The 12,131-nt window shown below is 40.6% G+C and overlaps 2 protein-coding genes across 5 annotated transcripts; one reads left to right on the forward strand and one right to left on the reverse strand.

Annotated features, from left to right (window-relative positions):
• Window positions 1-1,497: 1,497 nt before the first annotated feature.
• Window positions 1,498-5,066, reverse strand: cd2bp2 (CD2 (cytoplasmic tail) binding protein 2). Its single transcript, XM_012825903.3, has 7 exons — window positions 4,958-5,066; window positions 4,373-4,454; window positions 4,150-4,282; window positions 3,899-4,056; window positions 2,764-3,427; window positions 2,130-2,212; window positions 1,498-1,810 (listed from the first exon to the last, which is right to left on the reverse strand). The coding sequence occupies exons 2-7, from the start codon at window positions 4,451-4,453 to the stop codon at window positions 1,700-1,702; spliced, it is 1,230 nt and encodes a 409-aa protein (XP_012681357.1). The 5' UTR covers window position 4,454; window positions 4,958-5,066; the 3' UTR covers window positions 1,498-1,699.
• A 203-nt stretch (window positions 5,067-5,269) lies between these two features.
• Window positions 5,270-9,821, forward strand: pheta2 (PH domain containing endocytic trafficking adaptor 2). Of its 4 annotated transcripts, none has more exons than XM_012825904.2 (4): window positions 5,270-5,980; window positions 6,263-6,387; window positions 7,642-7,945; window positions 8,262-9,821. In XM_012825904.2, exons 2-4 carry the CDS (start codon window positions 6,307-6,309, stop codon window positions 8,681-8,683), a joined length of 807 nt encoding a protein of 268 aa, XP_012681358.1. In that variant the 5' UTR covers window positions 5,270-5,980; window positions 6,263-6,306; the 3' UTR covers window positions 8,684-9,821. The 4 variants fall into 4 exon arrangements, with proteins under 4 accessions (XP_012681358.1, XP_031428447.1, XP_012681359.1 ...); XM_031572587.2 differs by having other exon boundaries at window positions 6,267-6,387; XM_012825905.2 differs by having other exon boundaries at window positions 6,296-6,387.
• The last annotated feature ends 2,310 nt before the right edge of the window (window positions 9,822-12,131 follow it).

Below are 12,131 nucleotides of genomic sequence, written 5' to 3' on the forward strand. Positions count from 1 at the left end.
ACTGATACTAAAATTACCGAAAAGGCACGCCGCTGTCTTTGAAGAAAAACTGGTAAGCATAAAAGGCCTCACGGTAATGCAGTCAAACCAGGGTGTCAGTTGAAGAAATGCACCCTATTCTCAGTAGGCCCAAATTGATGCCCGACATCAAACGCCTCATCAACATGGGAGTTCTCAGACGTGTTTCACACACCCGTGGGGCTCGTCATGCAAGACTGCATACCGCTTGTATCTTCAGTATTGTATCTGTATAATCAGGTCATTAACACTGGCAGCAGGCTAGTTTGTTGTTTTAAACCGTCATTATAACGCAAATCTAGATATGCATTTCCAGTAAAATGCGAAGTATGATGGCTCAATAGCAGCAGAGGATCGCTAACCCTTGCCCAGCAAATGACAGATTATACAGCCCTAACACACAAGCATACAACACAACGTAGGCTTTATGATTAACAAAATAGTATTCAAAATTAGTTAATTGGGTGCAAAAAGCTACATTACGTACTCAGATCAAGACAAACATTTAATAACCTGTCAATTTAAGGTCAAGGTTTAAAAATGTAAAAGACTAAAGTGTTACCAAATGGCAGCGGTAAACGTTGGGGTGACCCATTGAAATCAATGAAACTTCTGGCCCGCCGGCCGGAAGTTTGAGACCCCTGCATTACAGTGTTGAGAAGATTAACAATATATTACAACAAGGTTGCGGTTGCGCAGCTGGGGCGCTTAAAGAGCGTGTAAGGATCAGGAACGTTCTGAAACAGATATTATTGTCAAAAGGGAGAAATACTGATATGTGAGTAAGACACTGCTTCTGACCAACCCGGTAGTGGTCTATTGACATGAGTAAGACCCTGCTTCTGATCAACCCAGTAGTGGTCTATTGCAAATTCCCAGTTCTATGGAATGCCATTTAATTTACAGGAACAGACTGTCTCCATGAATGCCTAAAGAGAGTGTATGCTTATTAAATGCATCTTTCCCATTAGGCTGTTTTTGTATGCAACATGTACCATATGATGATTGTATATATATTATGTTCATCTACAACAGGGGTTCTCAAACTTTTGCAAGCTGGGCCCCCCCCAAAGCTGGTTAGGGGTAGTAGGGGCCACACACATAGTATACTATGTCTATGGTTGGGGATGCTGTATGCTGTGTACATTTACCACTTGTTGTTTCCCCTCCCCTTCTGCCACAAGATGGGTCCCCCCTTATGTGACGCGGTTCTGCTTAAGGTTTCTTCTTGATTAACAGGGAGTTTTTTTCTTGCCCCTGTCGCCATTGTGCTTGCTCTAAGGGGGTCCAGGCAGTGGGCTCTGTAAAGCGCATGAGACAATTATATTGTTTTGGCGCTATATAAATAAAATTGAATTGAATTGAATCTTTCAAGATTTTCATGGTGGTGAAAATCATGTAAGCTACTGAAATAACAACACATGTAAATAATGTTATTTATTTTAATAACAGGACCAAAAGGAAAGGGGAAAATTCAGATGTGGTCAATACAACATATTTATTTAAAAATCATTAAACTAAATTTCTGTCAACATCAAAGCCATACACGTGTCATTTTGGGATTCAAACCTGGAGGATAGTTTGTACTGAAATTTAGCTGCCCCATTTCATGAATCCGCCATTCATTACAAAAGAAGAGAAAGTTGTTTTCATATTATTGTAATCAGCGCTAAACAAGACATTATGTGTACAAGTCAAAGTCTAATCTCCTTGAATTGTAGAACTGTGAATTCTCTTGGTCTAGCCTCCTGCAGTACACACCATCTTTGAAGTAGTCTTGGTCCACCCACTCCTGAAGAAGAAGGGACAAAGCGGGTTAATAAACTATTAATCATTCTTGCCAGTTAAATCTTAATCACAAAGTACACCTGAAGAATGCAAAATAGAGAGGGGAAGAAAAACAGTACGGGTGTGTACAGCTTTGGACATGTAACAACTTGTCAAAAAGAGCTTGAACTATTTAAATCTAAGCAGTAAAGTATCACTCCAAACATTTAAAAAGCATGTTCTAATATATATGAGAAGGAATCTGATAAGTGAAAAACTAACAGGAAACAAACAAGTATATACAAATCTTCTGAATGGCATTCCTTTGTATAGCTCCTCCTCACCTGCATCTGTTGACTACTGAAGGGTCCGTAGGTCTCGCAGTCTTTATTGTTCTCCCACTTGTATTCCCACATGACAGCACTGACTGCAGAAGGATTTGAGAGACACAATGAGATTAGAATTCATGTGTGAGGATCCACACACAAGCAAAGACAGAAAAGCCTCATGTGTGGCAAAAACCGTCCACAAACTCCTATTCAGTTCTGTTCACTTGTTTATATGTTCCAAGAGTTTAGTTAATTGACTAAACACTTTAAACACCACTCAATCAACTGTGAAGGCTCAAATATTTGCAAAGCTTGTAACTTAACACATGTTAATGTTGCCACCCATAATTTAACTGCTGAATTCTCCTCCAAATAAAATTATTATTATGCCAACGAAATAACACCAAAATCACCCAATCACCAGTGAGCACCATTTCCTCAGACAGTTGGTTGCCTGCATTGAAGTCTTATGATACACCATGTGTACCTTTCATATTCATTTACAGGTTTTTGAGAACACGGGTTGCAACTGAGGCATCTGCCATCCCATACTCTGATGGATTCTGCCTTTAAATTCATGCCTTCATGACTTTCAATTTGCACACACACATATATATATATGCATTTTACACAGTGCTCTTCTCCTTACCTGTCTCAGAATCATCCATCTCTTCCTCGCTTCCATGCTTTTCATCAAACTTATCACCAAACATGTCCAGTTCATCCTCTTCCTCACCATCTTTGGCCTTTGCAACACGACGACCCCCTGTTCCCTTCCCTTGTTTCATTTTCTTCACCTGATAGCCCAGTTTCTCATAGGTCTGCTGGTATATCTCATACTCTCCAACCCCCACCAGTCTGTCTGCCAGAGCCGTCAGCATGTCCAGCTTTTCAGTGTTTCTGTCGGCCGTCTCCCCCTTCCCAGATTCCTCCCCCTTTGAAGATTCCTCCCTCATCGCAGATTCCTCCCCCTTCACAGATTCCTCCCCCTTCGCAGATCTCCCCGCCCTCAGCCTCCCTTTTTTCCTACTGCCCAGTCCTCCAAGCCTCCGCAGTCCAGACGCAACTGTTTCTCCGGGAGTCAACAGCTCAACCACACCCTCCAGGAGCTGCAGTTTGGTGTAGTTGGCCAAGGGATCCACAGCCGGCTCGTCCTCTTGCTCCTCGTCATCTTCTCCGTCGCTCTCCTCCTTCTTCTGCCGTTCTTCTCTCTGTTTTTCCTCCTCTGCCTCATCCTCATCCCCTGCCCGCCGCCATCGCTTAGCGCTGAGGCCTTTCTTCTTCCGCTTCACTGGCTGCTCTCGAATTTTGACCTGAATACATGAGGAGGGGTGCAAAACAAATGAGATATTAATGCAAAAATGACACATCATATCTCTGAAAAACATCGCCTTTTACAGCTGGAGACAATCTATAATTATAACATTTTTTTTTTTCACTGACATTGACAAACATGTTTTTGTTTCCATTCTCTCAAATGACTTACAGGTCTAGGATGTTCAGGCTCAAAAGCATACTAATATGTGACCATGGTACATATGGATTATAAGAGTGCTTTGTAGTAGACGTATGTTGGGGCAAGAGGCATGTCACTTGAAGTCTACTGAAAGCAGAGCAGCTTCATTCACATTTGACTCTATACAAAACTGAATACACACTCCTGGATATCATATATAAATGGACACACGGTAATGTGCAGATACCTAACCTCACATATTGTCTCTCAAGATCAGAGAGAGAGTCAACCATGGGAAAATTTGATTCCGTTCACCAGTTAAACTCACCCAGTCAATGTTGTCTAACCAGTTGTCCCTGATTTCGGCATCTTTCTTAACAAAGTAATTCCCTTCTGCATCAAAATAGCCCTCTTCCATCTCGTCTTTAAGGTTAAAGGGTGTGATTGGTACCCCTTCATCACAGTCAATTGTTGCATTTTCTTGACCTAATAGAGCAACAAGTATATAATGCATAATTAGTCTACACAGCACAGACACATCCAACAACACATCGCATTCATTTCAGAGCAGAGCCATACCTTCCACATCATCGCTGTCCAGTATGTTATATTTGTTGCCATTGTCTTTATCCTCTCCTTCATCCTCCTCATCACTATCAAGGGAATGTTTGCCCTTGAATCTGGAACCAGGTCCAGTTACTTCCTCGCAGATCTAGAAAGGAAGCAGAGAGCGGGGTGAATTCTACGCAGTTCACTACATAAAACTGAGACAGAAGCTCGGAGTAATATCAGATAACGTTACCTTCTTTTTCGGAACTTCCTCCAAATCCTCCAAGTCATACTCTCGGTCGCCGTCCTCGAACGTTACTTTTCTTTTAGACATGCTAGTGGTGATAAACAAAAACCCATTCGAATATTCAGTGTTGATACATGAAATATGCAAACACGCGCAGCTATATCCAAAAGCACTATGACATCACTTTTCAAACTAGATTTAGGTACGTTTATAACACCTCTTTTACATAGATTACTCAGAATTGATTAATTGCCCCGAATATTCTGTCACAGAAGTAGTCACACGACGAGCTAAATCAATAAAAGGGAGAATAGCTTGTTATTGTTGAGGGACTGCATGATGAACTGAATTGAGTTTCAACTATAAAATGCTCACAATTCTTAGCAGGCAAGACAATAACGAGTTGGTGAACAAGATACCTCAAACTATCTTACGTTACGTTAGCTAGTTTAGCAGAAGACACCTAGCAGGCTAACCTTACAACATGTGTTTACAGCACAGTAAGGAATATATATAGCTTTAAAGTATAAGGAAAATACACTTGCAACATGCAAACTCTTGGTAAGTGAGGCATATGAGTATACTTCATACCTTACACAATGTTTCCCATAACACTAAAAATGACTTTATAATAGACGTTCCCTCCAGCGCCATGGATCCAAATACCTAAACGGAACTGACGTACATTTTTAGGGGTTGGCTTCATTCTGCTCGTCAAAAGTCGCACGAAAATGTCTGCGTTTGTTATCGTATATCACTTACAGAAGACTGCCCTCTAGTGGTCACAGTAAACACACTCATAAACTCATGAACATATTTTCCCTGGTCACAGTCTTATTTATAGGAACCGCTTTCAGTACTATGTGATGCAGAATGGTGCTACAAAGCCTGGGCCTATACATCATTTGTGTATTTTCCAAATATAATTCGGTCTTCATCTTTGCAAATAAAAATTATTACCTCCTCATTCATTCTCTTTTTCAATAATCTCTAGTACAGGAACTTCATTTGACATCATTGACGTCATTTGTCGAGTTATTTATATTCCAACACTTGTCCTGCAAGACTTACAAGAGGGCAGGTGGTTGTAACTTGAAACTTTGCCAAAATATAATTTTGTTCTTCACACGACCCAGGTGAGCGATCAGCGACTCTGTTGTTACATTGGCCTAACGTTTGTCGACATTCTATCAGGGACCTGAATTGTGTGCACTCCTGAGAACTCGTACTACCACAAAAATATCTCATGAATGGGGAAGTGAGATATGTTGCCGAACGACTGTTGCGTGAAAGGGCAGCCCTATCTCAAAGAATGTTGTCCAATCCAGGTTGGACTCCAAAGGAAGCTTTTATTACCAGGAAGTGGGTCGAGTTATTTATATTTCAACACTTGTCCTGCAGGACTTACAAGAGGGCGGGTGATTGTAACTTGAAACTTTGTCAAAATATAATCTTGTTCTTCACACGACCCAGGTGAGCGATCAGCGACTATTTTGATACATTGGCCTACTGTTTGTCTGATATATACAAACATTGGTTAATTAATAACCATACGGAATGGACCGTGAGGATGGATAACGAATGAACTGCAAATCCGGGAACCTTTTTGCCCAGGTATGTTTGAGGTGTCTTATACGTCTATATAGAGGACAAATTCAAACGATTGAACTTATGAGTAGTGCTGTAGGGGATTGTGAATTATGTATTTGCATGGTCACAAGTAACGATGTATGAGACACATGTAAGGAAGATGTGCGTCTCTCCACAGGACCTGGCGTAATTTAGCACCTCAACAAGCGCAAAAGAATATAATTGTGCCTGTTGCAGACCTACGTTCATACAACCTTTTCTCCTAAGATGGCGTGTAAACACGGTGATATGTTTTCTTGGTCAAAGCCAGACACCTGCACCTGTTCATCTCCTTGTCAGGGGGCGTTGTGATGAAGATCCATGAGAAACTTTTAACTCATTACCTGTCCTGCCCTTCACCTGTCGATAAAGAGGGATACCTCTATAAAAAGGTAAAAATCTCTGTAATGCCTATGTGCCTTGTGAGTATTTTCAAACTACTTGAGGGTTATAATTGAATCAGGATTAGACAATGACATAAAGGCCTAAATATAAATACTTCATGGACCACTCAACTTTTTAAATATCTAAACAAATGTGGCTAACAAAGACTTAATGAAAAACAATAACTTAACTTTTGCCCTTAAAACATTTTTTTCTAACTCTTTAAATTACAATCTTGAGAGCTGTTGTTTAATCATTTGCACAAGTATTAAAAATGCACATAGTATTAAAAAAAACCTAAGTGCATTACCACATGTTGAGTAACATCAGTTACACAATATTAGCAGAGTGTTTTCGAGCCCCAGGAGGACAAGAAATAGTAAAAGGAACAACAGTGGTTTGCAACTAATCTAACATCAAGACAATCTTGTGAGTATGAAACCTCTGTAACCTCGCTGTCGATTGGTGGTGGTAGTGGTGGTGGTGTGTCCAGTCTATTTCCTGGGCTTGAACTGGGTTTAATGCCTTATCCGGCATCTGACATTATGCTGGTTACAAAAAGCAACAATATCACACATCCCTTCCATCCTTCCCTGGCCTATTTATTTATCAGTGACACCAATTCCAGTTTAGATTTGAGCTCTCGTCCTGTCTCATAGGACATTTTCATGATATTACTTTTTTCCAGCCTCTTAAATTAATTTGGCTCAAGGCTGTCTTCTTCACTATAAGCTTTTCTGTGTGGTGTCTGTTCATGTTTGCTTGTCATTTCTATGTCATACAGGAATATACCACAGAAATGCTCTGGTATATGGTAAAACACATTCCCTTATTTTGACATGATTCTGTGCAAAGTGGGATACAGTTGATGAAAGAGCATGTTTATTCACTTTTGTCCCACATATCTATACCAGATTGTGTTTATCCAACTGTTATATCCTGACAATCCAAACGAATACTCACTTCTATCTATGCACTTTGATGGCTGGTACTGCTTCTTCCTTCATACTTAGAATGATTTCATTACATAAACCAATGACTTGAAACTTGTGAACTTGTTCAGACTAATACAATGACTAAGCTTGCACTCCTGTGTCTCCAATGTCCTAAATGCACTGCTTCCATGCAGACTTGTGAATCTGCCACTTCATGTTAAGGACTTGATGGAGATTATACCTGGAACACTGACTTTTGTCAGCTGGCTATTGGGCACTCCATTCAGTGCTGACTTTTTTACACTCTGGGCCCTTTGTCTTCTGCAGAGAGAGCGAAACACCTCGTACCACAGGCGCTGGTTTGTTTTAAAGGGAAACTTACTGTTCTATCAGGAACGACCAGCAGATCGCCACCTGCTGGGGGTCATCGTTTTGGAGGGCTGCATTGTCCAGCCCAATCCTCCAGAGGGCCAGTTCTGTTTCTCACTGGTGTTCACGGGCCCGGGACTCAGGACCTACGGGCTTGCAGCGGATGACTGCCTGGGTCAGGAGAGTTGGGTCCATGCCCTTCACTCCGCCAGCCACACCTGCCTCTCACTGCTGGTGAAGGAGCTGGGCAGGCTGTACGAAGGTGAGAGGACAGGATACGCATGGACTGAACACATTTATAGTACAGTTCTCTTGCAGAAAGTGAATCAAAAGTATTCAGAAGTCGTCTGTTCATGCTCAATCATAGAAATTGAATAGTCTAGTCTGGATATACTATCTGTCCTTACAACACCCCAAACTGATGTGAATTTTAACCTAAAATTAAGACTTTTATGAATGATGAAATAGAAGTAGTGGTATTAGACTCCCTCTTTTGGACTGCTCAAGTATCTTTATGGATATTGGTGACCATGTTGACTTTTCATGTTTTCCTTTTTCTTTTTGCGCTCTCTCAATAGAAGCAAAACGAGTTTCTGGTGAATCCAGTCAGTCCCCTCCTGTGACAGAAAAAGGACTGAACCAATCGATGGCCACATTTAATCCAGGCTCCTCCTACTCCCTGCAGGGCAAAGGAACAGCAATGAGAGATCCAAGGGCCTATGGTGGCAGCCATACACTTCCAGCCCCCCTCATCACCATCAAAACCACCAATAAAAGATCCCCCAAACTCTGGCCTAAAAGAAACGCACTTGTCACACCCTTAAACGGTCCTGCCCCAACATATGGGGAGTGGCCTTTGGTGGGCTCAGATACATTAGAGGATTTCAGCAAACTGCATGAGCACTATGGCGACGAGGTGAGGCAGCTGAGAGCTGATTGGCTGAGAAGGAAACACGAAGAGGAGGGACACATTGAGGAGGACCTGATTGATCTTGGATAAACAAAAATGGAGAGGTTCAAAAGACAGTATTTGTGTACTGTTAAATGAGTAACTGTCGCTTCCCTTTTCATCACTTCCTCAGTAGTTTCTCCAAAACCTATTCAGGAAGGTTTACCTCACTCAATGTCCTCACCTCACATGTTTTGAAAATGAGAGCTGGCGTCATTCTCAACGTGCTTGTAGCCCCAAACCTGCTCATGTTTGCACACCATTAGAGAGGAGTGAGTTGGCCTGTCTGAACATGTGACATGTATGTGTGTTCAGTTAAGAGCATGAGTGTTCTCATGGCACAGACAGGAGAGCGCTCAGGCATAAGGCTCAGGGCCTTTTGGATCAATTATTCACCGCGTTGCTGTCCAAACATGACTCCCCTTCTCTATACTGGCTTGCTTTCCCTTGTAAGGCATTTTACTTTTTTCTGCTTAATCTCAAAAAAATCTTTGTGCTTGCTGATTAGCTAATATGACCTGCAACAAAATGCACACTTGAAATAAGCATGCTGTATACCTTGAGCTCAACCAATGAAGCCATGCAAAACCCCAGAGCGCCTATACTGCACTCTTACTGGAAGTTACTCTGATGCATGTACTATTTGTACTCTAGCCTTACATATTGTCTCTCTGTATGTATTGTTGAGTATTGCAAGATGTATTTTGAAAGTGCAAGGTAAAACATGTAGAAATATGCTGCAAAATCCTGGATATACCTAAACTGAAGTCACTGAAATACCCATATTGAAACCATGGATATATCTATACTGAAATCACTGATATACCTATACTGAAATCATGGATATACCTATACTGAAATCACTGTAGTGGGACAAATGGATTGATTTATGTCAGACTGCAAATATGGATTCTGTTACATAAAAACAACTATTTAAAATGATACTATTTAATATCTTTTTAATATTTTTAAGGGAGTTTTTGGATGTGTATTTTCTCATTGATGGTCTTGGTGATGATGATCATACAAGACAAAGACACAAAGTGGAATACTTTTAATAGAGGCAACCATAAGATGAGTGATGCATAACCTGTATGGATTGCCAAAATGGGTGAAAGAAAATCTAATTACGTGTATGTTTATATGCTGAGGTTGTGGAATATTTACACATTAAAAATATAAACCAAAATATTGTATTTGTTATTTGTAATTTCAGTGTTCTGAGAAGACATTCCACAAAACAACAAAATCAAGTGGGATTGTTCAAATGCTATTTTATGTAACTTGTGTAGGAAGGCTTTCCCCTTTTGTGCACCTTGCATGTTTTGTCAATTGACTGCTTGGGTCACATACAGTAGTTCATTCAACATACGGACTACTGTGACATGAGAAGCGGGTTGTGGGGCCAAGAGAAGAGAGGGGGCGCTACACACCATAGGAAGATCAGGGAAGCGTCTCAGCTCCATTCTGCCTGGAAGTTTGACTATCAAAATGTCTTTGATCATCTATGCAAATCCTGAACTATCAAAATATCATGTTATTATAGACATTAAAATCATATTGTTTTTTTATCGTCAGTCAATTTTAAAATGCGTTTTTTTTTCACATCAATTGTTAATTAAATTCAGAACTTATTCAGAAGTTATTTCCATTTAATTATGTTACTGATGCCAAATTCGATTGGAATTACTGCAGATTCCTTACATACCTCTATACAAATTGTAGCAATCTGAATTTCATGTCCACAGACACATCCTATAACATAATAATGTATAATGTATAACTATTTAATTTGGTTTTTAATTTTCTTTTTACTTTCAATGACCAAAAACCTCTACAGAGATAAGCATTGGATTGGTGTGCATTTCAGGGGTGCCACATTTCTTCACATCAAATGTAGGCACTGTGTGATTTAGGCACTGCATAATGCCATAAGCAACATGATTGAGGTATCAGTGACACTTCGCTATTTCAGTCCTGGAATACTTCACCAAACTGACCTCAGGACAGTGCAGGGTAAGCATGTGGAATAGAGCTAGGCACCACCAAGATCCTCACTAATAATTGTGGATGTGGTGTAGCCTCCTATCGTGAACATTATGAACATGATGGCCCATGGGAAAGAGAGAGGAAGAGAGAGAGAGGGAGAGAGAGAGAGCACAGAATAATAATTGTCGATATGATGTAGCCTACTAACGTGAACATTATGAATATGATGGGTTTGGTTACCAACACCTGCCACTGCCACTTTTATGATGTGCCTGAAGATTCTGAGGAACTGCAGTTAGACACGTGACCTCTGCTCTGTCTCACAATGTTTTCCTGTGTTTCTTAAATCACTGCTGGAGCATTCACACCATTTCTTACACCACTGTATTTTGGGATTATTCCTATTTGACCCAGTCACCCATTCTACCCAATCTATATAGGCTGGCATAGTCTCTCAAGCTTGTTAGCATGTAAATAAATGATTTTACCTCAGAGAATGTACAATCCTTTTCACGAAGCACAGGCTAACCAAAGACTCTAGAGTGGATGCCTCCTTCCTCACCATGCTGTGTACATTTCACAACATATCCATAACCAAGAGGTCAAATACCTCATGTTCCTGTCATATTTCATGTTCAAGGACAGTTTGATGTCTGCGTGATGCATGAAACACACTGTCATCGCAGGCTTTTGCTTGTTTCAACAGATAGTTAGGGTCCAGAGGCCTAAAATCACAGGATTGCCTTATGTGCATCTCATCGCCACTGTACAAAATGGACTGAGTTCTAGTCTAGCTAGCAGACTCTCCTGTGAACATCCCCCAATGGAACCCCAAGGTCTTTTCCATTTTCCATTTTCTTGATCTTGATCATCAGTTGTGATAATTTAGTTAGCAGACCTTTTATAACTACATAGTGGAGAATAGTGGAAATTGTTAGTTTGTAGTGGAAAGGACTGACAACTTGAGTCTGAGCGCTTCTTTGGAAACGTCACACAAGCCATTGGCCTTTTGGATATAACCCTCATCTGAAATCCCAATGACAGCATCCCACACAGGATTAGAAACTAAAGTTTACACAAATAGTGTAAGATTTATCACAGATTTATGTCATAATGTAGTAGTTCATTTGAAGTACCTTAGCTTGGTAGATGAGATTTATGAGCTAATGGCAACTTATCTTCGTACTGACAACAGAAAAAACAACATAGGATGCCTGGGCAATCAGCCAGATTGTTTTTCATCTGTAACCTTTTTACAACATGCATGTTATGTACGTATAGCTGGCAGTGAGAGTTGAAGGGGAGAGTCATCTTCTCCTCCACCGCATGCCAATCATTTTTGCCATGATAAATGGGTCTCGCATAGCATAACACTGCGGGTCACATTACACATAACTCCTGGTGTATATGCATTGACATATATGTTACCACCTCTTTACTCTGACAGGCAGTAAACAAAACAAAGAAGGTAGATGTTATGCCAAAACTAAATTAGAGGTCTCAATCAATG

The sequence above is a fragment of the Clupea harengus genome, chromosome 1, assembly GCF_900700415.2.
Source record: "Clupea harengus chromosome 1, Ch_v2.0.2, whole genome shotgun sequence".
In the NCBI taxonomy this organism is placed as follows: Eukaryota; Metazoa; Chordata; class Actinopteri; order Clupeiformes; family Clupeidae; genus Clupea; species Clupea harengus.